The sequence below is a fragment of the Mus caroli genome, chromosome 11 (assembly GCF_900094665.2).
Source record: "Mus caroli chromosome 11, CAROLI_EIJ_v1.1, whole genome shotgun sequence".
NCBI lineage: Eukaryota > Metazoa > Chordata > Mammalia > Rodentia > Muridae > Mus > Mus caroli.
Genome location: NC_034580.1, coordinates 31,077,380 through 31,099,047, shown reverse-complemented (window position 1 = coordinate 31,099,047; position 21,668 = coordinate 31,077,380). Strand labels below are relative to the sequence as shown.

General features: G+C 45.9%; 1 protein-coding gene across 3 annotated transcripts in view; it reads right to left on the bottom strand.

Moving 5' to 3' along the window:
- The window catches only part of Slit3 (slit guidance ligand 3), a 587,044-nt gene that overhangs the window by 190,661 nt on the left and 374,715 nt on the right, over nucleotides 1-21,668 (bottom strand). For all 3 annotated transcript variants that reach the window (XM_021178434.2, XM_029484039.1, XM_029484040.1), the window contains one exon: nucleotides 10,404-10,475. In XM_021178434.2, the coding sequence (XP_021034093.1) occupies nucleotides 10,404-10,475 (72 nt within the window). The remainder of the gene's footprint in view (nucleotides 1-10,403; nucleotides 10,476-21,668) is intronic.

The following is a 21,668-nucleotide window of genomic DNA, read 5'->3' as shown; positions in this document are numbered from 1 at the left end:
ATATGTGCTTGTGTATGTTTGTGTATATGTGTGTCTGTGTGTCTGTGTCTGTGTGCCTGTGTGTGTCTCTGTGTGTGTGTTTGTATGTCTGTGTGCTTGCATGTGTGTGTGTGTGAGTGTGCACATGTTATTTACTCTGCCACAGATTGCCACTAAACTTGGTACTCCAGGCTCTTACTTAGTACTTTCTGTGACTTTGTAGTGACAGGAGAAGGACTGGGTGGATGGGAACGAAGCCCTAGGTCTGGATGGACATGTGACCTGAAAGAAATGAAAGGGGCTGTGATGAGATTGATTTTAAAAGGTATGACAGGAGATTGATTTTAAAAGGTAGAACGGTCTTGGGGCCAGGGTTCTGTAGCTGTGCCCTTCTATGGTATGGATTCATTGGGAAAGGAACTATTCAGTCATTAGGTGTAATAATTTCAGACCAATTAATTCTCTGGGAATGAGATAAAGGCAGGAAAACTGATTATTCCTCCTAAGAGCACAGGAGTGTAAATTCTTTTCAGTTACCATGCAAAGGAAGAAGTGTATAATATACTTAGGACCACATGGGAGGAAGAGCCGGGGGTTGAATGCAAGTATGGCTCTCACCTGTCATCTGCCCATCTCAGTGGAAACAGAGAATGTTGTCCCTGCCTTGGCAGATTCTGTAGATCACAAGTCATCACTGAGAGACAGACTTTAATGCTTGTGACTTAAACTCAGGCTCTAACTATACCAAGAACTTGCTCTACTCCTGAATGAACTGCCCAGTTCCTAAGATTCTTGTTTTAACCATCTGAAAAACTGTGTGTGTGTGTGTGTGTGTGTGTGTGTGTGTGTGTACTACTGTGAAGTGCTGTGGAAACGTGAAGGGATTTGTGGGTACTTTGAAAGCATCTATTTTAGGGTTCTGAAAGGGAAAAGGGGACAAGTGGGAGGAATGGAGAGATTTCAGAGCATCGAATGCACCCTTGCTTGATACCATGACTACACATCTGTCCACACCACCAGAATATACATCAGCTGAACCTCACTCTAAACCAGTGATCTTAGTAACCAAGCCTGCAACCGTGAACCTGGGAGCATTTCAAGGATTGGGAAATCCTTCATATATTCTGCTTAATCTTTACCTAGACTTAAGGGTGCTCTAATTAATTACATATCCTGTTAATTAATTAATTAATAAAACAACTATCCAACAGTCTGTTAATTAATAAAGTCAATTAGTTGATTAATAAAATCAATTAATAGTGTCTATTAATTAAGATACTATGGAACTGTGTTGGTGTTGATCAGAAACCCTTGACATTGGTGGATGTAACAGCCTACCTCAGGATCCATTGTTTCCTTTAGGACTTACTCCATTCATCCCACAAGACCTAGAGCTTTTCCCAGTCCTTCACTAACTGTGCCCACAACCATCCCAGGAGCCTTTTCTAGTCTTGCTAGGACCAGCTCTCTTGCCTGGACACAGCTCTTGAATCTCAGGGCCCACTTCCATCTCTGTCTAAAGGAAAACAAAGTTTCCATTTATCAGCCTGTGCCAACAATTAGACAAGATGATACAAAGCCTTTGTGTAGACCACAGAGAATTATACCAAGGCAAGGTGCGCTGCTTCCTGGTTTGACTCTTTGCTAGACCTTTGAACATGTTTTCCCACAGTAGAAGACTAAAACTCATGCTGGCTCATGAACTTGCGCAAAGTACACAGGGGAAACAGAAAATCTAGAATTGGAAAAATTTTTTTCCAAATTTTTTTGTCTGTTCTAAAACTCTTATTTTTATCAGTACACTCAATGGACACCAACAAGATTAAAGCTCTACGCATCGATGGGTACCAGACAAAGTATGAGGTCCACAGTAATACACACCTCTCCCTAAGACCTTTCATCTTTCATTCATTCTAAAAATCTCCAGGCATGGGCTCTGTCCAACAGCAAAATTCTTCTAAGATCCCTGAGTCCAAGTCTCAGGGGCCTGCAGGCCTTGGGCTTCCTTGGTAAGATTCCTGTCCGTCCGTCCGTCCTGGATCTTTGTTTAAAATGCCTGCTTCCTGTGGGCTTTGTGCTTAAGGGGGTAAAATATCTGTGACAAGCTTTTGCTTTTTTTTTTTTTTAAATTGGCCCACAAAAAATTGTCCTGGATAATAAATTTTAACACGGGATCAAGAATAATGGTCTCCATTATCCTGAAAACCACAAAAGCTTCTCTGGGCTTATTCTGGAAGCCTCGATTTCATTCTTTGCTTCTAAGGCATAATCAGGCTCTGCCAGTAAGGGTTGCTCTCTATACGTCAGAAGCTCAGCTCATCCATTCACCTGGTAGTCACTGTTTATTGTGCACCTACTATGTGGCAAGCAGAGAGCCACGTTTTAAAAGCCAGACTTGATCTCCCCCTTTATCTACCATGCAGGCCACTTTAGAAGGACAGTTGTGTACTCAATCATTACTCAGAGTGGGGTGTTAGAAGAAAAACAAGGCCAGCAGAGAATGCCAATAAAATGCTTAAAGCTGTGACTGTGGGTTTTGTGCACCTTCCAGGTAGAGTTACAGGTCCTCTCCTGTGGAAAATGCCGGACCACACTCTTTGCAACCAATACAGTCTGCTTTACCTACCTCTTCAATGTTTTCCCCGGCCAGTTCTTAAAGAACTCACACTGCTAGTCACAGGACAAGCATGGCAGATGCCACAGGGGGCTGCCTAGTATGTTAACCTGCTCTTTGTGCAGCGGTCTCCCTCTCCTCAGTGCAGGGATGGAACCTTGTTTCATTTCTAGGAGTGACTTTGAGCCTGGCAAGAGTAAGGATAGAGTGATGACTGTGACAGAGGGATAGGAAATGGAAGATGGGAAGGGAGAAGCAAGGGGAAAGGAGGGCTGATAGAAGGAAGGATGGAGGGAGGGAAGGACAGAGGGAGGGAGAGATGAAATAAAGGAGAGATGGGAGGGATGAAGGAAGAAGGAAAGGACAGAAAGAGGGAAGGGAGAACAGACAGAAGGAAGGCAGGCAGAAAGGAAGGACAAAAGGACAGATAGACAGATGGAAGAAATGATAGAGGGAAGGAAGAACAGTCAGAAGGAAGGAAAAACAAAAAGGTCTTTTTGAAAAGGAAAGAAAGAAGGAGGGAGGAAGAGAGAGAGGGAGAGAAGGAGAAATGAAAGGAGAGAAGGAAGGAGGGAGGAGGGAAAGGCAGGCAGGCAGGCAGGCAGGCAGGCTCCTGCAGCAGAAGATCTGAAACCTGCACTCAGTCAGGAACACACAATAGGAAAAATGGGAAGACTCGGCATTGGATCTTTGGGAAGCACTGCGTTGTGCTTCACAGGAAACCTCAACTCCCTCTTCAGACACCCCCTCCTCAGTAGGGATAGGCACTGCTCCCATGTGTCATCGTCCCTGGAGGCGACTTGCACAAGGCCCACCTCTGCATTCACTTGATAAGTTGGTCACAAGCACTGAAGTCAACCCTGGCCACCCTCATGTCTGCTCTTCCCGTCAGCCCCCATGACTTCTCAATCTCTCTCTAAATATCCATCCTGGTCACTCTAGCTTTATTCTCTTCTGGAAAAATCTGTCCTTTGCACTAAGGCTGTGGCCCCCATTTTTCAGTACCATCCCTTTGGTGGCTGGTATTCTAGTCCCTTCCTGCAGTGTCTTACTCTCTAAGCGTTCTCTTCTTTCTTGCTGTGTGTGCTCCAGGCATACTAGCATTGACTCTTCCACACACTGTTGTCTTCTTGGAGATCTTTCACACATTGTTCCATCTTGTTGGGAATATTCTTGTCTTGAGTGAACTCCTACTCACCCTTCAAAACCTAACATAGGCCACTTCCTCAGTGAAGACAGAATCACTCTGATTTCCCAAGTTTCTCCACATTCTTGCCCTTCTGCCCAATGAAACCTGCCATAGTTTTCTTGTGTTGCTGTGATAAAGAATTTGACCAAAACCACCTTGGGGAGGAGAAGGTTTATTTGGCTTACAGAATCTTTGAAGGAAACCAAGGCAAGAACCAAGGAATGAACAGAGGCAGGAGCCTTGGAGGAAAGCTGCTTACTGCCCTGTTTCCAGGCTAACATTCAGCCATCTTTTAGATAGCTGAGGTTCATTTGCCTAGGGATGACACCGCCCATGGTGGGCCAGGCCCTCCTATACAAGAAAATGCCCCACAGATGTGCCTATAGGCCAATCCAAGGGAGGCAATTCTTCATGTGAGGTCTCCCTTTTCACAGATGTGTCAAGTTGACAACTGGAGCTAATTTTGACAGAGCCCCTGACCTATGTCCTACACATGCTAGCCCATCAGTCCATCCTCCTGTTGAACTGTGAACCCTTTAAGTATAAGGATGGTTGTTTAAGTATAAGGAAGGTTTGTTTGTAACACTATTTTTGTATGAAACATTGGAACACTTGTGCAAGTACTCTGGTAGGTAATATCCACCAACAGTATAAGTATAAGGATGTAATGGGGTAATGAACCTATCTGTGTCTTTCTGCCATGAACCACCTGAGCACTGTGAACCTCTTGGTGATGGACATGGCAGAAAGTGAATACATATGCAAGTTATTTCTGTGAGACACGCAGAAACGGGTTGACAAATGAGCCGCATCATTTCAGGGGCTGAGAATTGCTCTGAAGAAACATAACTGGGCAATGGGATAAAATAAATATGGAGGGCAGAGGGGAGCTGCCTTAGGCAGATCTGGGAAGGCAGCTCTGAGCTGAGCCTGAAGGATCAGGAGTGGAAGTGTAACAGTCCCAGATCACTGCATCCTGTGCAATTGGAACAGTCAAGAGCAAAGGTCCTGAGACAAGAAGGGCTTGTGGTGCCCACAGGATGACAATGGACCGTGTGTGAGTATGTGTGTGTGTGTGTGCTCGCATGCGCGCATGTGCGTGAGCTGAGCTGAGGGGACACAGGTCACACAGAGCCTTGATTTGGGGGTGACCAGGAGTCCAGCTGCCAGTCCAGGTAGGGTGACAGAATGATCTGCCAACACAGATGGCACCAAAGAATTGGGGGTAGTGTCCCTCCCTGCTCCTCCCTCACCCTCTCATGGGGTGGAGACAGCTCTCATTAATCTCCGGGGGAGGCAGTGCTACCGCACCGCACCGCCTAACTAGGGAACACAAAGACAGCCTGGCCGGCTTTGTTTTCAAACCGTCAATTCCAAATTCTGCTAGCTGGCAGAGACAGCGGCTATTGATTTTCCCTTCTGGAATGCGTGTCCTACAGAGTCCTCGCAAATAGAAACTGAAAAACAGAGGAAAACATGACTGCTGAGAAAGACAGGGCCAGGGGACATTTCTTTTTAAAACAATTTGTGCTGGGGTGGGATGGGGTTGGATCTTCTCACCTACTACTGGATAGTGGCTTGTTTTCTCTAGCTCTAGTTCTTTCCTCTCAACCTTAGCTCTGCTTCTTTCCAAGTTCTCTTGCTTGCTTGCTGCACCTTTATTTAAGTACCTAGCACAGTACCTACATACAGCAGGCACTTAATACTGGCCCGATGAATGACAGCACACAGGTGCGTTTCTCCGTGGGCTTTCTTCCAGATCAGTTTGTTTGAGCAATTGTCTGGTTTCTTTTCGACTTAGCACCTTGTCCTTCCAGACAGGCTGCAGAGAGTGGGACTCATTCTCTGCGTTCAGCTTGCTGTAGCTGCTTAGAATGGAGTCCCCAACTAATGACTGTCTTCCCTAGAAACCAGGAAGCAATTAGGGGCTTCCCTCGGCTGCCTGGGGATGTGCACAGGACCAAGTCGCTCAGAGAGAGAGAGTGGCATGCCAGAGCCTCCCTAGTTCGTTGGTCTTCAGACACTGTTGCCTTTGTTTTGGAACTGATGAAGGTCACGTGGTTTCCTTCTCGTGGGGGTGGAGGGGCACTCTGGAGTATGGTATTTGGTTACTCTGTATTCTCCCTGTTTCTGGGATGGCTGCAGGGAAAGAACAGAACTACGTATCTGTGTAGAATTCAAGGATAGCTAGCCAGAATACTAACTGTGGTCTGGATGGAAAGTCTTACTCTAATTTTGTCTGCCAACTGCTACTAAATCACACACACTGATGGGAAGTTCATTTTGTCATCTGGAAAATGGGAGGATCGAAAGTTTTTTTTTTTCCACAATTTTTTTTTTCCTTTTTGAAAAGTACAGCAGGGTAAGCAAAGAGAATTCATTCTAACGTCACAGAGCTTCCATTCAAACATCCCGCCAGCCTTTGCTTTTTCTCTTCCTAATGCAGCATAGAGTGCTGTGGACAGGTCCAACCCACTGGCATCTCACCCACCGTTTGGTTTGAAGCTTATACTGCATCCCAATAGCTCATCTTTGGGTCATATTTTACTCAAGGTTAGATCAACAGCAGTGTATTTCTAAGCCACACAGTGTGGTGGAAAGGATCTGGGGCTTGTTCCTCAGTGACTATGAAACACGGCTCCACGTGGGTGATGGAGTTCTAGCAGGAGCACTTCTTCAATGGGTCGTCTGAAACCTTCATTTTCAAAAAGTACCTCTTATTGTCCATAGGCCATGCTCCCTCCCACCACGTCCTCTCTTTGAGAATGATGGGAACAGAACCCAGGCCTTGCACATGCTAATCACGTGATCGACCGCCAAGGTGCACCCTCAGCCTCAGATGCATATGTAAATATTTAACTTTACTGTCATCTTTGCCCAAATGACAGCCCTCTGTGAAGTTGCTTTTAGCTCCAGCCCCGCCTCTTCCATTACCCGTGTGGTGGTTTTCTCTCGGGACTACAGGAACCTTTGCACTACCTCCCTCATTCAAATCAAGAAAGTCCAGAGAGGCAGTGTGGCTTTGCCAAATGCCCTCAATCAGAAAGAACAAGACAGGGTGTCAGATTTGTTCCTTTTCCAGTACACAGATGACATTCTGTTCACACTGTCCACGGAAGACAGGGCATCTCAGTACACCCAATGACAAACCACGTCCTCCAAGCCTGGCTCTTCCTCCTGAGTTTTCCATCTCTATGAAACAGAAGCCCTGGCAAGGCAGAGTTCACAGGCCCCCCCACACACACATGACTCTGACTTTCTGCTGCTTGCATCCCAAATAGCATTCATCAGGAGCTCAAATTTTATCTTGATGAAAGCATGGACGACTATGGGAATTAGCCATCGCTGTGTTGTCTGAGCCTGGACATCCTCAACCAGTGACATTTCTTTCCCCACATTCTAAGGACTCACCAAATACTATGTACTGTTGGGGTGGTCCCTACTGGCTCCTCCTTTAGGTTCTTCATCTCTTTACTTTTCTCCCAAGCTCCAGCCCTTATGTCCTTGGGCCAACAAGAACTTCATCTCTTAGCCCCACTCCAGCCTTCCCTTCTTCCATAGTTTCTTGACCGTATTCTTCTAGGATAAAAGCCTCATGAGATATCTCTGTATCTGCCCTGGACACATTTTCCTATGAAGTTTTGTCCTTACACTTTGTTTGCCCTGCCTGCCTTGTTTACTCTGTGAATTCTAAGCATTGCTTAGGCCCAGACAAATGCTGCCTGTACCACCAAGACAACCACAAAAGAATGCAGCAGCAGCAGCAGGTAGAGTGTTGGAAATTCTGGCATGTGTCAGGCACCGCACAGTTATTCCTATGCATTATTTTATTAACCTTCACAAAACCCCTAGGAGGTAAGACCAATTATTAGCCTCCTGTTACAGTGGTAGAAATGGATGCTCAGAAGTGTCAAGGCATTTACCAAAGGTCACAGACCCAGTACCAAAACAGGTAGAATTCATACATAATTCTACCAGACAGCCAAGCTACTCTCCTAACCTCTAGGCTGCCTTGCCTAAAGCAATTTCCCTCCTCCTCTGACAGCCCCCAACGCCACACATCTCAGGTTCAAGTTTGCACGTTACAGTAACATCCTCTTCAGTGTACATGTCCCTTGTCCCTGGTCACACAATAAGTCAGGAGAGAACAGGAATTAAGTCTCTGGGCCCTTACAGTTTCTACCTCCTGAGTACAGTGCTAACTGAACTGAGAGAAACATCCTCCGTCCTCCCTTAGTTTCCTTTTCTTTCTTTTTAAAAACTCTTCCTTTAGGGGATGAGTCTGTTCCTCTAGCTTCTTCCCAGGACCTCGGGGAGGAGGAAAATCTTATGTCTAGGTCCTTAGTCTTATAAGCAGGAAGACCATCTCTAATCCAAACCTTCCTGCGTTTCCTCAGGACACCACGAATGAAAATTCCAGACCAGCCAATGGTTTTATGCACAAAATTAAAACCAAAACCAAAACCAAAACCAAAGCCAAAAAAAAGCCCCCACCTCTTGTATGGAAATGACCTCCCGGCAGTGGGTGTGGGGTATTTATGAAACACAGATGAGTTCTGTGTTTAGATTTGCATCCTGATTCCTCAATGTCTCTTATATAAACATTTTAAAACCCACAAAACCTGAAACTCCAAACACTTCTGGTCCCAAGCCTTTCAGATAAAGGATGCTGGTTCTTCTGTATTTGCATACACTCTGTCTGTCAAGGCGACAGGCCTGACAGCATTTACTGGACTGGCTTGGGAATTCTGAAGCTTTCTCACATACTCCCCACACACCCCCGAGGCCTTTCCATGGCTGCAGATATTCCACGGGGAAGGTAATGCTCCCAACACTCTAGTTGCCACTAGGAACCACGAGTGGGACTGAATGACTTTCCCGAGAATAATAAATGCAGTTGGCAATTACACAGTCTAGTTTATACATGACTAAAGTGTGTCTGTTAACTCATCCATGCAAAATTAACCACCTTGGGACCACACAGATCATTCCGTATATGGAGCAATGTTAACTTGGGGCTCAGTCATCAGGAAGCTGGTAGACACTGGGTTTGTCATTGTCTTTCTCCAGACCTCTGCTTGTCCTGTTATTCTGCAATATTAATTAAGGCGATGAGTTGGTCTGAGTTTTCCGCAGCCCTATGATTTTAGAATCCAAGGAACAAAACACTGGAAAGCTGGTAAAGGTGCCATACCTGGATGAGAAGCAGGGTTTTGCTCATGTGCCCTGCTACCTTCTGGTGCTTCTAGCCCCAAAGCTCTGCCTTATTTAAAGCCTACATGTGTCTACAGAGGCATTCGCTCACACCAGCTACACCTGTGCCACCCCACCTGTTCCTGTTCCCAGAGAAGGAGCGGGCAGCCCACCCTTGTCCCAGAGGCCTTGCAAAGTCATCTCTACATCTCAGTCCCTCACCTTTCAAAGATGCCTATGCCCTCCGTGAGCTTTGCCTGTTAAATACCAAAGGTTTCACAAGGCACTAGCCTCCAGCCCCCTGGGTAGGAGGTGGGAGAGGCAGATGGCCTGCATCTGGAAGTCATCACCAGTAAACTACCCCCTCCCCCTCATTTGTTAGGGGGGAAGTGACAGTTGTATATTTTTGTTTTGTTTTCTTTTGTTTGTTTTGTTTTCTTTTGTTTCTTTCCCTTTTAGTCTCATATAAGCCTGCTTCAGTTGAATTTGAGCTAATGAGGGAGGCTGGTGGGCAGACCCGCTTGCTCAGCCAAACCAGATGGTATTTCTGTGCCCTTCTCCAAAACATGCTCTGACACTGTGGTATGGCTATGTGGGTAGAGATTCAGAAAACACACACCTTCTCAAGGCGAGGCCCTGGAACGGTGGAGTTCTCTCAGGAAAAGAATTACAGTGATTAGGCCAGTTCAAATATGGAGTGTTAGGTCATGTCTGCCTCTGAACTATGCTGACAGTATGTGGATGTGCCCGTGCTATAACCGCAGAGCGTTCCCACTTGCTCTAGCAACCAGTGTGCGCAAAGGAAACTGAAGTCTATTGAATAGCCCCAGGTCTATGGGACTAGGGCTACTTAGAATGTTACTACTTGGGAACTGGTACAGGGACTTACCTATTTCTTGACATTCCCTGCCAACCCATAATGGTTTTAAAATAAAATGTGAAGAGCAAACAAATGAAAGCCAAGTGCAGTAGGAATGAACTTGGGCAAGTGTCCACGACTTCTAATGCTGTTTCATAAGGTGACCAGCCCGTTTATAACAATGAGGTCATCACCATCACCGTCACTGTCATCACTGTCACACCACAAGCACCGTCTTTAGGGCTTGACTTCATGAAACAATATGAATGAGACTTTTCTCTTTTCCCTCCCTCTCTCCCTCCCTCTCTTCCTCCCTTTCATTTTCTCAGTTGCATAGAATACCTGTACCAGATGACCGCTCCCACACTACACAAGACCCTCGGAGAAGCTAGCTGGCACCACAGCCATGCAGTCTGGGTGCGGCCAGGCCCTGAGCTAGGAAGAACAGGGCTTTGTGAAGCTCTCCATCTTCCAAGCCACCAGGAGTGCCCTCCTGTCTCTCACTCCCATCCTGACCAGACAGCCCAAGTGAGTTCAGTCTGTGCCAAAGCGACAGACCCAGCACTTACAGGTTCTTCACGCCTGTGACGCCTCTGAACGCCTTCCTCGGGATGCCCTGGATCTGGTTTTCGCTCAGATCTCTAAACAAGAAGAGAGAGGCAAAGCAGTTAGAGACCCAGAGCACATTCTCTGCATCTCATTATGATAACAAAACCCTTGGAGGGGCCTGTGAAGCCCACCAGAAGGGCTTGGGGGGCTGTTCAGTCTCAGGCCCCTGGCTGTTACAAGCCTGCACATTGTTCTGCAGAAATGGTTATCAGGTGCTGGGGTGGGGGTGGGGGTGGGGGTGGGAGCAGCTTGCTTCGGGGCAGGCACTGTGGGTGGTCTCACACCTCCAGGCTAGGAGCCAGGACTTCACACATTATTTGTTACACACACTGCACCCCATTCAGTTTTGGCACCTCCCAGGCCAGATTCTTACTCCCCTCCTCTTAAGACATCCCTCCTAAACTAACCTCCCATTTCTTGGGCAGGCCTTTGACGCTCAAGTTCTCTGCTCTCGGCATTTGGGGCTGGAACTGAGCCTGGTCACTGGGTTTTCTGATAGGGACAGAGGACCTCTTATGCATTTCCACACACCCCACCCCGTTCAAACCTGGGGGGTCCCACCCTTCATTCTGCTTGGAGGGATGTCAACACACTGGCTCCTTCGAAGTGGGTATTAGGGGTACCCTGTGTGGCTGGCCCTGACCCAAATCTTCTCCAAGGATTTAAATACCCTCTACAGTCCGGATTGCCTCCTCTAGGAACCGTGCAGACCTTTTTGGTTTGGTTTGTTCTCTGGTTTCCTTTTTATTGTTGCTAGACCAAACACGTGCATTTGTTTTCATTCATACCTCAAGCCTGCTTGGATCTCAGTAAGGAATTAATCCATAAAGACCCACCAGGGCCCCAGGCACATGAGGCAGCTCTGCCAAATGCTGCAAGCAAGCAACAGGGATATTTCTGTACAGCCACATGCTGCAGGAACATCTTCAAAAAGGATGGCGGGAAGTGGATACATGTGTGAAGATGAGGTTGCCTGATAGCCAGCCTTCTCTGTTTTCGCCAGATATCACAAGGATATATATATATACAAATATACACACCTGGTATTTTACCCCCTCAAATAATGAAGGGAGAACGTCCAACCATAGACATAACCACTGCTAACAATTCTACCCAGTGTATATGAATTTCAATGACATAACCTCTTAACATAATGCCCACTCTAAACCATTTTTTCACAAGCTGTATTGAGAACATCCATCCGTGTCTTTACCAAACACAGCAATGCCAACATTTTAAATGGCCGCACCGTATCTAGCTGTATGGTTCCTTGTATGGCTGTGAATTGTTAGTGGGTGTTAGTATTGTTTAGTGGTTAAACTTCTGCTGGGTAAGGAAGCAGCAGGAATGGATGGGCTGGGCAGGCCAGCAGGTAAAGAGCTTGCTGACCAGACCGGACAACCTGAATTTAATTTCATCTCTGGAACCCACATGGTGGAAGAAGTAAACAGATTCCTACAAGTTGTCCTCTGACCTTCACATATGTGCCACAGGATGTGCGTGCACACGCATACACCTGTGTGTGCACACACAACATGTAAGAAGAATTCTATTTAAACAGAAACAGCAGGACACATTTCCCTGTCCACATCCTTGGGGTACTTCCCAGGCATTCCTTTGGCTCAAGGCCCTACAGTAGAGAACTTGCTGGTCACTGATTAAACCCATCCTTGAGTTCTCCTACAGACAGATGAGGGGACCTCCTCTAAAGCTACAGATAAGTGAACTCATGCTCTAAACAGTTGGTTGAACCTCAGGACAGTTGGGCTAGCCTCGGGCTACGCTGAGGCTCAAGACTTACTATTGGGATAGGGAGTACCCATGAGTCCTAGACACTTCTGGGGCTTCCTAGCCGAGTGCTCCCCCATCTCAAACCCAGCTTCCCCTGTCTACAAGCGGACGTAAGTAAATTCTGATGCATAATGAGCTCTGCTGCAGGCTCCCCCAGCCAGGCCTGATTCAATGAGCAGGGCTCCAGCCTGGAGTCGGGGCACTGAACAAAAGCCCACGATGACAGCAGAGGTCAAGCAGTGTCACCCAGGCTACTCTGCTATTCTCCATCAGTCTCCACAGAGGGGGCCCAGGTCCTGTCATCCGACTAATGCAATTTCCACCAGGCATCTGGGCGGCACTGGAGGCTCCTGCAGCCACAATGGGCCCAGTCTTTCTGTTGAAGCTGGCCTCCAGACCACAAGCGTCTGTCCAGTACCTTCTTAGCCTTTGCTGTTATCTCTGGCTGCTAAGGAGATGGGACTTGGCCACGTCTGATAAATGGTCAATGCAGGGAAAAAAAATCAGGGGAAATCAAATAGGAAGAAGGTTTAGAACTGACAGCTTTAACCACTGCTGGAAGCTGGAAGGAGGTGGCATCTATTTCTGAAAGGGCAGTAGCCCATTTTGAACAGGATTCATACCGAAACTTAATGAGAATGCACAGTAGCAAACATAGTAGTGACACTGAAGTTGTGCCTTACAGTGTGGGGAAATGAAGATAGGCTCATGGACCTTAGACAGAAAGAGACAGTCTGGTGAAGGGAGGTGGGTTTCACAGGCAGCCTATAGGCAAAACCATGTGTGGGTGAAACAGCTTCTTTGGTTTTTCAGGCTACTACATCCTTCCTGGAAGTGTACCCAGCCTTGTTTCTACTTTAAAGAAACAAGTACAAGGCTCAGCTTTCTATCCCAGCTAGTTGTCACTGCAGCCCCTCCCCCAACCCATCCCAATTCAGTAAAACACTAGATGGTAGGGAATTTATCCATCCACCCCCCCCTTGACAATCTGCTTGTAAATTTTATTAATTTTATTTTCCATTGAGCCTCTCTTCTCCAGCTAACAATACTGCAGCCATGCATCTACGGGATTGTATATTGATTTCATAAATACCTCCAGTGGGCTGACAAACTGACAGATTTAACGGTGTTACTGATGGGGCGTGGAGGAGGGGTCAGGGCTGGTTGCTTCGTCCTCCCCCCCCCCAACCATCCCTTTACAATTATCTCAGGGCCTTTGTGAGGCTTCCTAATAGTGTGTTTATCTCGGCGTGATGTCTGAGCATGGAGCTATTGTTAGGTCCTTTCGACAGACAAGAGCAACCATTTTGGCTGACAATTAAATAAAAATAACAAATTCTATCCATGATGCCCAAGAGCCTAGTTCTGGTCAATTGCTTGTTTGGATTTTAGGATCTAATCCTTCACAAGAGAAAGATATACTCAGAAATGACCAGAAAGGCATTTTAAAAAACCAAAAACCAAAAACGTAAACAGAAGGGAGCCACAAGTTAAAGAAAGGTTGTGCTATGTTTTTTTTTTTGTTTTGTTTTTGGAGGGGGTGCCAGGAAGAAAGATGGCGGGTCGGGAAGGCATTCTTGGTTGGGAAGTGGGCTATGGATCAGAATGCCTTTTTAAATAATTAGGTCTCTGAAAGCTAAGGAGAAGTGCATTAGCTAAAGTGCATTTTCCAGCTTCCGGAAAATGATTAACCATCTGATTATTCCATCCCAAAACACAGGACCAAAGAGGACTTATTAAGGAGACACTAAGTCAAATAGGAGTTGGCAAGAAGGGACATAGCCCACATCCAGCCACCCTCCCCCGCCCCCGCCTTTTTAATTTACTAAAATGCTTTGGACACAGATTAACTTTCTTGGCAAATTTATTATTGTTTCATCTACCTTGAAACAGGGACCTCGGACACTTTGATAAATGGATTGAAAGGTTGTCTAGTTCCAGAGGAGCTTCTGAAATGCTTCCTGGTCCCTCCCTGCAATGTCAGGCATTCTTTGTTCTCAGGGCAACAGTGAATGACCGTCCTTGCTCCCACCCCTACCCCAGCAGAGTGCAAACGCTCCTGTGGGTACATGTGTTTTGGGTACATCCATTCTAACTTGTTAAATGGCAGTTTATGTGTGGGGATGGGGATAGGGAGGGGGGTGGGGGAGGTAGGGGTACGTGCTCTGAGGTTTCAAACCCAAATGATTATAAACTTAAAACATGGGTGGAAACTTCCAGAAACATTGTGAATGCTTGTTCCTGAAGTTTGTGGCACAATGTCTTTGTTGCATGATCATTCAAGCTGCCTTTTCAGACAGGATTATTGGTTGGTTCACTGGCTTCCCCAGTAGTGGGAACAATCGTGGAGACACAGAAAGCACTTTGTACCCCTGGAGCACAGAGAACATTCTACAAACTGTGCTTTCACTTCTTGAGTTTCTCTCTCGTTTAGGTTTGGACCTATGTAGCTAAAAAAACAAAATGTCCCCAGTTCTTACACACAGTACCCGTACTTAAAACTGAGCATGGCATAAAACACACTAGTGTTATTAGTAGTCCCTCCATAAAACCTGAGGGGGAAACTAACACTGCTCTTGTCTAGCATCTACACAGGACTCTCCATATTTGAGTCTGGATCATTTCTTAATGGTTGAAACAAAAGAGACTGGTTCAAGGAAAAGGTTGAGACCGGCCAGGGAAGCCGATTAGTGCTTCGCTCTACACATCAGAGACATTTCCTCCTGCAGCAAACGGGAACAAATACAGACAGACAAACAGAGAACACACAGAAAGTAAGAGAGGCTGGAATCACTCAGCCCTAAATGGGATCTGGCCATTAAATCCCTCCCATCAGGGCTCAGGGGGGACTCTGCAGAAGAAGAGGTGAAAAGAGTGTTTGAGTCAGAGGGGATGGAGGACACACGGAAGCAAGGCTGTCTAAACAGAGCTCAGCCAGTACACATAAACTCTGAAGGTAGCATCATGCACTGGCCCTCCATGGGTCTGTACCATGGAGTCTTAGGGCTGAAAGGAAAGTGGACACATGCCCCACCCCAACCCAGAAGCTATCTCCAGTTGATAACCACTTGCCAATAAAAAAGTTTTCTTCCAAGGAGTCTCACGGAGGAAACAGACTTTTTAGGGTGGGCTGCATGCAGGAGATGGCCGAACTCAACAGCATGTTTGGATTTGTCTCATAAGGATAAATCAGGGCACTTAAAAAAAATGGCTTCTGGTTTTGTGTTTTTATGGGATTCCTGTGTGTGCAAACGTGTGTGTCTCTGTCTGTGTCTCCTGTGCTTTTTCTTTGACTTTTCTGTTTGCTTGGGTTTTTTTTTTCCTGTTCTGAGTTGTTTATTTTGTTTTATCTTATTTATTTTATTAGTATTCCTTAGACTTCTGTATGTTTTGTTAAGGAGAGACAGAAAGGTTGTGGAGCAGGACCCTGTATATGTGTATGTGTGTGTGTGTGTGTGTGTTGGGGGAGGGGGATGGCCCACAATTACCTTTGTGGTGAGGAACTGGGAGGAGGAGAGGGAGGAGAAACCATAATCAGAATATATTATATGAAAAATCTATTCTTCAGTATAAGAAAAAGGAAGGAAAGAAAGAGACAGAGAAAGGAAAATGTTGAATTGGTTGAGAAATCAGGACTTCGAGGTTACACAGCATATTAACATTGTCCTCTAGGACTCTGAGAAAGCAAGCAGTAAGGTGGGGTTGGCGTGAAGAATGAAATGAAGGAAAACTTACTAAGGTCTCAGGTCTTGGATCTGGGAGAGAAAGGACCCGAGAGCGAGAAAGCAAGCGAGTGCTTTAAGCAAGTGGGCTGGCCTCTGTAGCCCTGCTCCAGACAATGCTTGGTTAGGGACCACCCAAGAGAATTCAAACTCCCAGGCACTGCCTGCCCTCCTTTATGTAAGGGTGAATGATACCAGCAACCGAGGACAAATTGCTGAAGAGTTCCTAGCTATGGGACTTCTCAGTTAAGTCAAAAGCTGCTGGGAATAGAAGCCAGTACCAGAGGAGACAACCTAGACCCTAGCCGGCTGGACCCACTGATAAGACAGCTTCAAAGACAATTCTCAATCAGGAAGTTGGTAGCAGATTGAAACATCACTCCCCAAACAGGAATTAAGAGCCCACACAGGAAGCAGTCAATGAGGTTTAAATGCCTTTGTCCAATGCCTCAATCCCTTTGCACATGAGACTATTCAATGATGTGTTTTCAGACAGACAGCAGTATTAAAAAAAAAATCTATCAGCTCTTGATTAGCCAAACTAAAGCTGAGCATGATATAAAAAGCATTTATATTTGGACCTATTATTGAATTTGGGATCAGGGTGTTGGATTACCGCTCTGACTCTCTCTGGCCTGAATATCTGTTAAAATTACTTTCACATTCTCTTCCTAGTAGGCGGGAATTTTCCCATTGGTGCGATGAACATATCAATCAAAACTCGTTTAGGGATTTAAAGATTTCTGACAAACCAGCCACAAATCTTACAATTCTTGTATTCTCAACACTACTTATCTATAAAACTAACCCTTCAGCATCCCCCCTGACCCCCCAACTTCGAATGTTCGGTGTTCTGGGGACCCATCACTCTGCTGTGAGACTCAGAGGGAAGACATTGTTTTTCCTTACTTGATGCTATGTGACAGGAGGGACAGACTTGGAGGCAAAATTATTCCCTGGGGATTTTACTGTGTGGACTTCAGGGAAGATTTATCTTAATAGGTAAATCTCTTCTGCAGGCAATTTATCTTAATAAGCAAGATTATATATTTGCAGTTGGGTCACTGTCAAAATCAAATGAGCACCGAGCATATGCCTCAGTAAGAAGCCTTGCTCCCTCTGGCTGGGTATGTCTAGTCAGTGGTCACCTTTGTCGCAGGGGGATGGCAATAGTGTAACGGACTCATTTCCTGAAGAACTGCAGCCTATTTCAGAGACACAGAGAATCAGTGTGTGTGTGTGTGTGTGTGTGTGAGTGTGTGTGTGTGTGTTGGGGGAGGGGGATGACCCACAATCGCTTCCCAGCCTTCCATCTGTGTTTCTGGCTTTCACTGGACAGGCCCATAATAACCTACTACCTTGACATTAAAAAGTGATGGCAAGGTACCAACAAGGCTGTTTGTATTCTGCCTTTCCTTACACACTTGTCGGAAAGTTCCCTCATCATTTGGGTATTTAAGATCAGTAGATTGAACACCAGTTTACGTTATGTTTCCCTCAGAAAAGCTGAATTGCGCACCTACTGTGTGTTACACCCTATTAAGTGTTAGAACACATAGAAGCAAACAGGACTGGTCCTTCTGGAACTTACACTCTTGACTAACATAGACACAAAGAAACAGGCACCTTGACGTTGACAAGTATAAAATATGCCCGGTACACCTCCAGAAGCAAGGGCAATGTTTTTTGTTTTTGTTTTTGTTTTTTAACGCTTTTTGATTTTCAACAAGGAGAAAGCCCATCTCTAAGCACACACTGCTTTATGGATTTTATTTTTGCTCAAGATCCAAAATTAATTTGAGTTTTTAGAGCTTGAGAGAAAGATGCTAGTCTGAATCCCCACAACGTTCAGGCATGCAGTCTGGCCTCATTAAGGAACAACAGCTTTGTCTTTCAGACTGATGGTGTGAGAAGTCCTGGTAGGATGACTCTACGGCTAAGAGGGAGCAGGGCCCAGGCCAGCCATTGTCAGGCAGACGGTCAGAATTTGTAGGTGATGCGACAAGAAACATCTTGTTAAGTGTTTTAAAGTCAGGACTGAGAATGATATCTCCAATGGTTCACTTCACCTCACCTTGGTCTTTGAGGGAGACACACTGAGGTTATACAGGATTCAGGCTGTGTTTTGCTGCAATGTACTCCAGAAGGGGGTAACTGGACAGAGATACTGACAAGACAAAGCTTGCCAGCGGTTACTGGCATGGAGTGATCAGAAAACAGAGTCACCCGTTGCTTATACTTTACCTTGAAATATGTAAGAATTTCTTATAAAAAAGTTAACGTGAGTTCCTGGGACCCACCCCAGATAGACTGCACCAGGCAGCTGCTGAGTCCTGCAGTTGAACTTTTGAACAAGTAAGAATCGCACACACAATGCTACTGCCGGGTCAGGTACTAAGTTCATGTCTCAATTTTGCTGCTAAACGGGCTGTATCTCTTTAAGGATCTGTTCAACCCTCCCATCTAACCTGTACTTATAAATTAGGATAGGCGTCACAGAAAATGGAAAGCAAGTGCTTTCTCAACCCTAGTCTTTTCACTTGGTTAGTATGAAGCTAACAAGGCATACTCTACTGTCTTAAAATCTAAATCTGTCTATGGGGAATATCTTGGGCCCTAGATGCAGAAGGGGCTTAGATGCAAAGATGTTCTAGAAAGCTGCTGGCGACGTGCAAAATGCCTGTGGTGTGAACAGAGTGCCAGAATAGTCTGAAGTGGAGAGAGAGAGAGAGAGAGAGAGAGAGAGAGAGAGAGAGAGAGAGACATAAGCTGTACTTTGAAGACTTTTCAGGAGCTGATTGGGGAGGCTGGCCGAGGAGGAATGGAGACAGCAGATGTTTCTCCCTTCTCTGTGATCCCTGAGGAATGGCAGGAAGACCCTAAGAACTTTGGCTCTGGATGTTCCCAGACCTCAGGAGGGATGCTTGCTGCTAGATCAGGACATTCCCAGAGGAGCCTCTTAGACAAATTCCTACAGTGTTCAACAAGGTTCTCTAGGGGAGAAATCATGGGGGTAGGGTGGGGTGGGGAGGAGTGGATACCTGGGCTGGGTAGCCAGAGTTGGCTACAGTGCTGGAGGCGGAGGCCAGGATCCTGGCCTGTGGACTAAGCACATTGGAGCTACTGTGCATAACACAAGTAATGATCTGGTTAAGCTGCAGTGGATGCAGAAGGCTATGCATGGAGAGGTCCCTGGTTTGCTCTGAACAGTTGTCCTATGTCCCTTTCCAGGCAGATATCCTAAGGAGCACAAACTCAAAAGCTTAAGTGTATGCTGGGAAAGAAAATGGAAAATTCACTGAGGGCGGTGGATGGCAGTGACACCAAAATGGACCAACACACGACTACATACATTCATTTCTACAAGCTAACACTATGCAACTTCTTATCTAGGCAAACCTGGGCTTTACTTGACTGGTAAACTAAAGTTTGTGATCAGTGCGGGGACAGATCAACCTTTTGGGAAACTATCCAGTTATAGAACGGTACTGACCCACAGATATGTAACATGAGCTGCGGATGCAGTCTAGAAATCTTTCATTAGTCATATGAAATATGGGGAAAAAGAAAAGGGTGAGGGTCAGTAAGACGGCCCAGCAGGTAAAGGTGTTTGCCACCAAACCTGACAACTTGAGTTTGATCCCAGGACCTACATGGTGGAAAGATGAAGCAGACTCCCAGAGGCCTTCTGACGTCCATGTGTGTACCATGGCCTTGTGGGTCCCCATTTATAAGTGAGTGATACACACACACACACACACACACACACACACACACACACACACACACACACAATAAATGTGTAAAAGCTATGAACTAAAGGGTTATTAATTTCCACTGTGAAAACATTATGTTCAAAATATCGTCATATCATCAGTTAAAAAAAAAACTGAGATTTTTTTTTCATACCAAGTCTTTAAAACTGGATGTATATGTCATATACACACCAAACTGGACTAGAGGTCCCCTTTTAAATGGTCAGTGGCCACATACAGCTACTTCCTGCTGCCATGATCATGCTGTGCTACAATAAGGGCCAGGAACTACAGCTTCATGGTTTCCATTCAGAGGGACAAATCTTTAGGGAGCCCGGTGTAGGGCTTGGGAATGTGGGCGTGGCAGCAGTTGAGGAGACTAGCCAGGCAGGGTTGAAACCCACAGATGACAGGAAGCTCAGACACAGCTTGAAACATTTCAATCACTAAGTCATCCCTCTGAGGACCTCCTTCCAATCACAGGATTTTTCCATCTACTGCTCTTCCAGGGTTGGCAGGGTTAGCTAATGCTCCCAGTCCAAACAAAAACTTTCTTCATTTAATTATTCTCTGCAACTTCAACTAACGCGCTTTTTGTTTGTGAACCAGCGTTATAATTGACTGATCATCTCCCGCAAAGGATGCGGAGTCTGAGCTTCTCCATAGCTCACTAATCCATAGGATTATCACAGTTTAGCGGCAAGGCAGTTGCATTAGATGGGATTGGGGGGCTCTCATTAGCAGCCCAATTATGCCTTCTTCTCTAGTCCAGCCTTCCTTATACCACTAAGTGGCCCAGGAAGCACAAGCAAGATTCTAACAGTAAGGTAGACCCTCCAGAGCCCATACACACGACATGCCCATGAAACTGTCCGAGGCTGCATTTGTGCAACACTGTTACTCTAGAGCGGTGGTTCTCAGCCTGTGGGTTGAATGAGTCTTTCACAGGAGTAGCATATCAGATATTCTGCATATTAGATATTTATGTTACAAATCATAACAGTAGTAAAATTACAGTTATGAAGTTGCAACAAAAATAAGTCTATGGTTGGGGGGCGGGTCACCATAACATGAAAAACTATATTAAAAGGTCTAAGCATACAGAAGGTTGAGAACCACCGCCTTACAGCCTCTGTTCATGTACCTCAATATGTAGCTGTCAGAGTTCCTGTGTGTAACCATCCCTGTCACCCATCAGAGTTCCTGTATATGTACGTCACTAGGTACCAATGAGAGTCTCGTGTATGTACAACAGTTACAACCTGTCAGAATCCCTACACATGTATATCATCTTGTACCTGCCAGAGTCCCTGTGTATCACTATGTACCCATCAGAGTCCCTATACCTGTCACTAGGGTCTCATTAGGGTCCCTGTGTGTGCACATCACTGTGCACCTGCCAGAGTCACCATATACGCACATCACCGTGCGCCTATCAGAGTCACGACTGAGACCCGGATGTGCCAGGATGGGATGCTGAAAATCTGATTGTAAAGTCCCTAATTCTGTACCTGAGATAGTGCCACGCCAAGTTTCAGGCTTGATGGGATCTTTAGTTTATCGGCCTTGTGCAGGGGAGGGTTCACCTGGTCCAAAAGAATGGTGACGTACATTCTATATTTTCTTTGTTTGAGGTGATGTGTCTGTCCCTTGGGATTGGGGAAATGGGGCTCACTTCCATGCAATCTTCCCTCCCCTGAGTTCCCCACCCCCTTCTTCTCCGCCTCTTTCTTGGCAGTCATCCGAGGCTTTCATCCCTAATTTGATTGTCGTAGCTGACACTGTCAATCTGAAATCCACTAGCATAGCTAATGCTGGCTGGACATGGGGGGAAGACACAGGATGAGTCGGGGAGGCAAATTCATCTCAAGAAGAAGCTTTATGTAAATCAATCCTTTGGCCTGAATTCGAGAGCCAGGCATTTGCTGATTAATTGGAGAAGTGTCCTTGTCCCCAT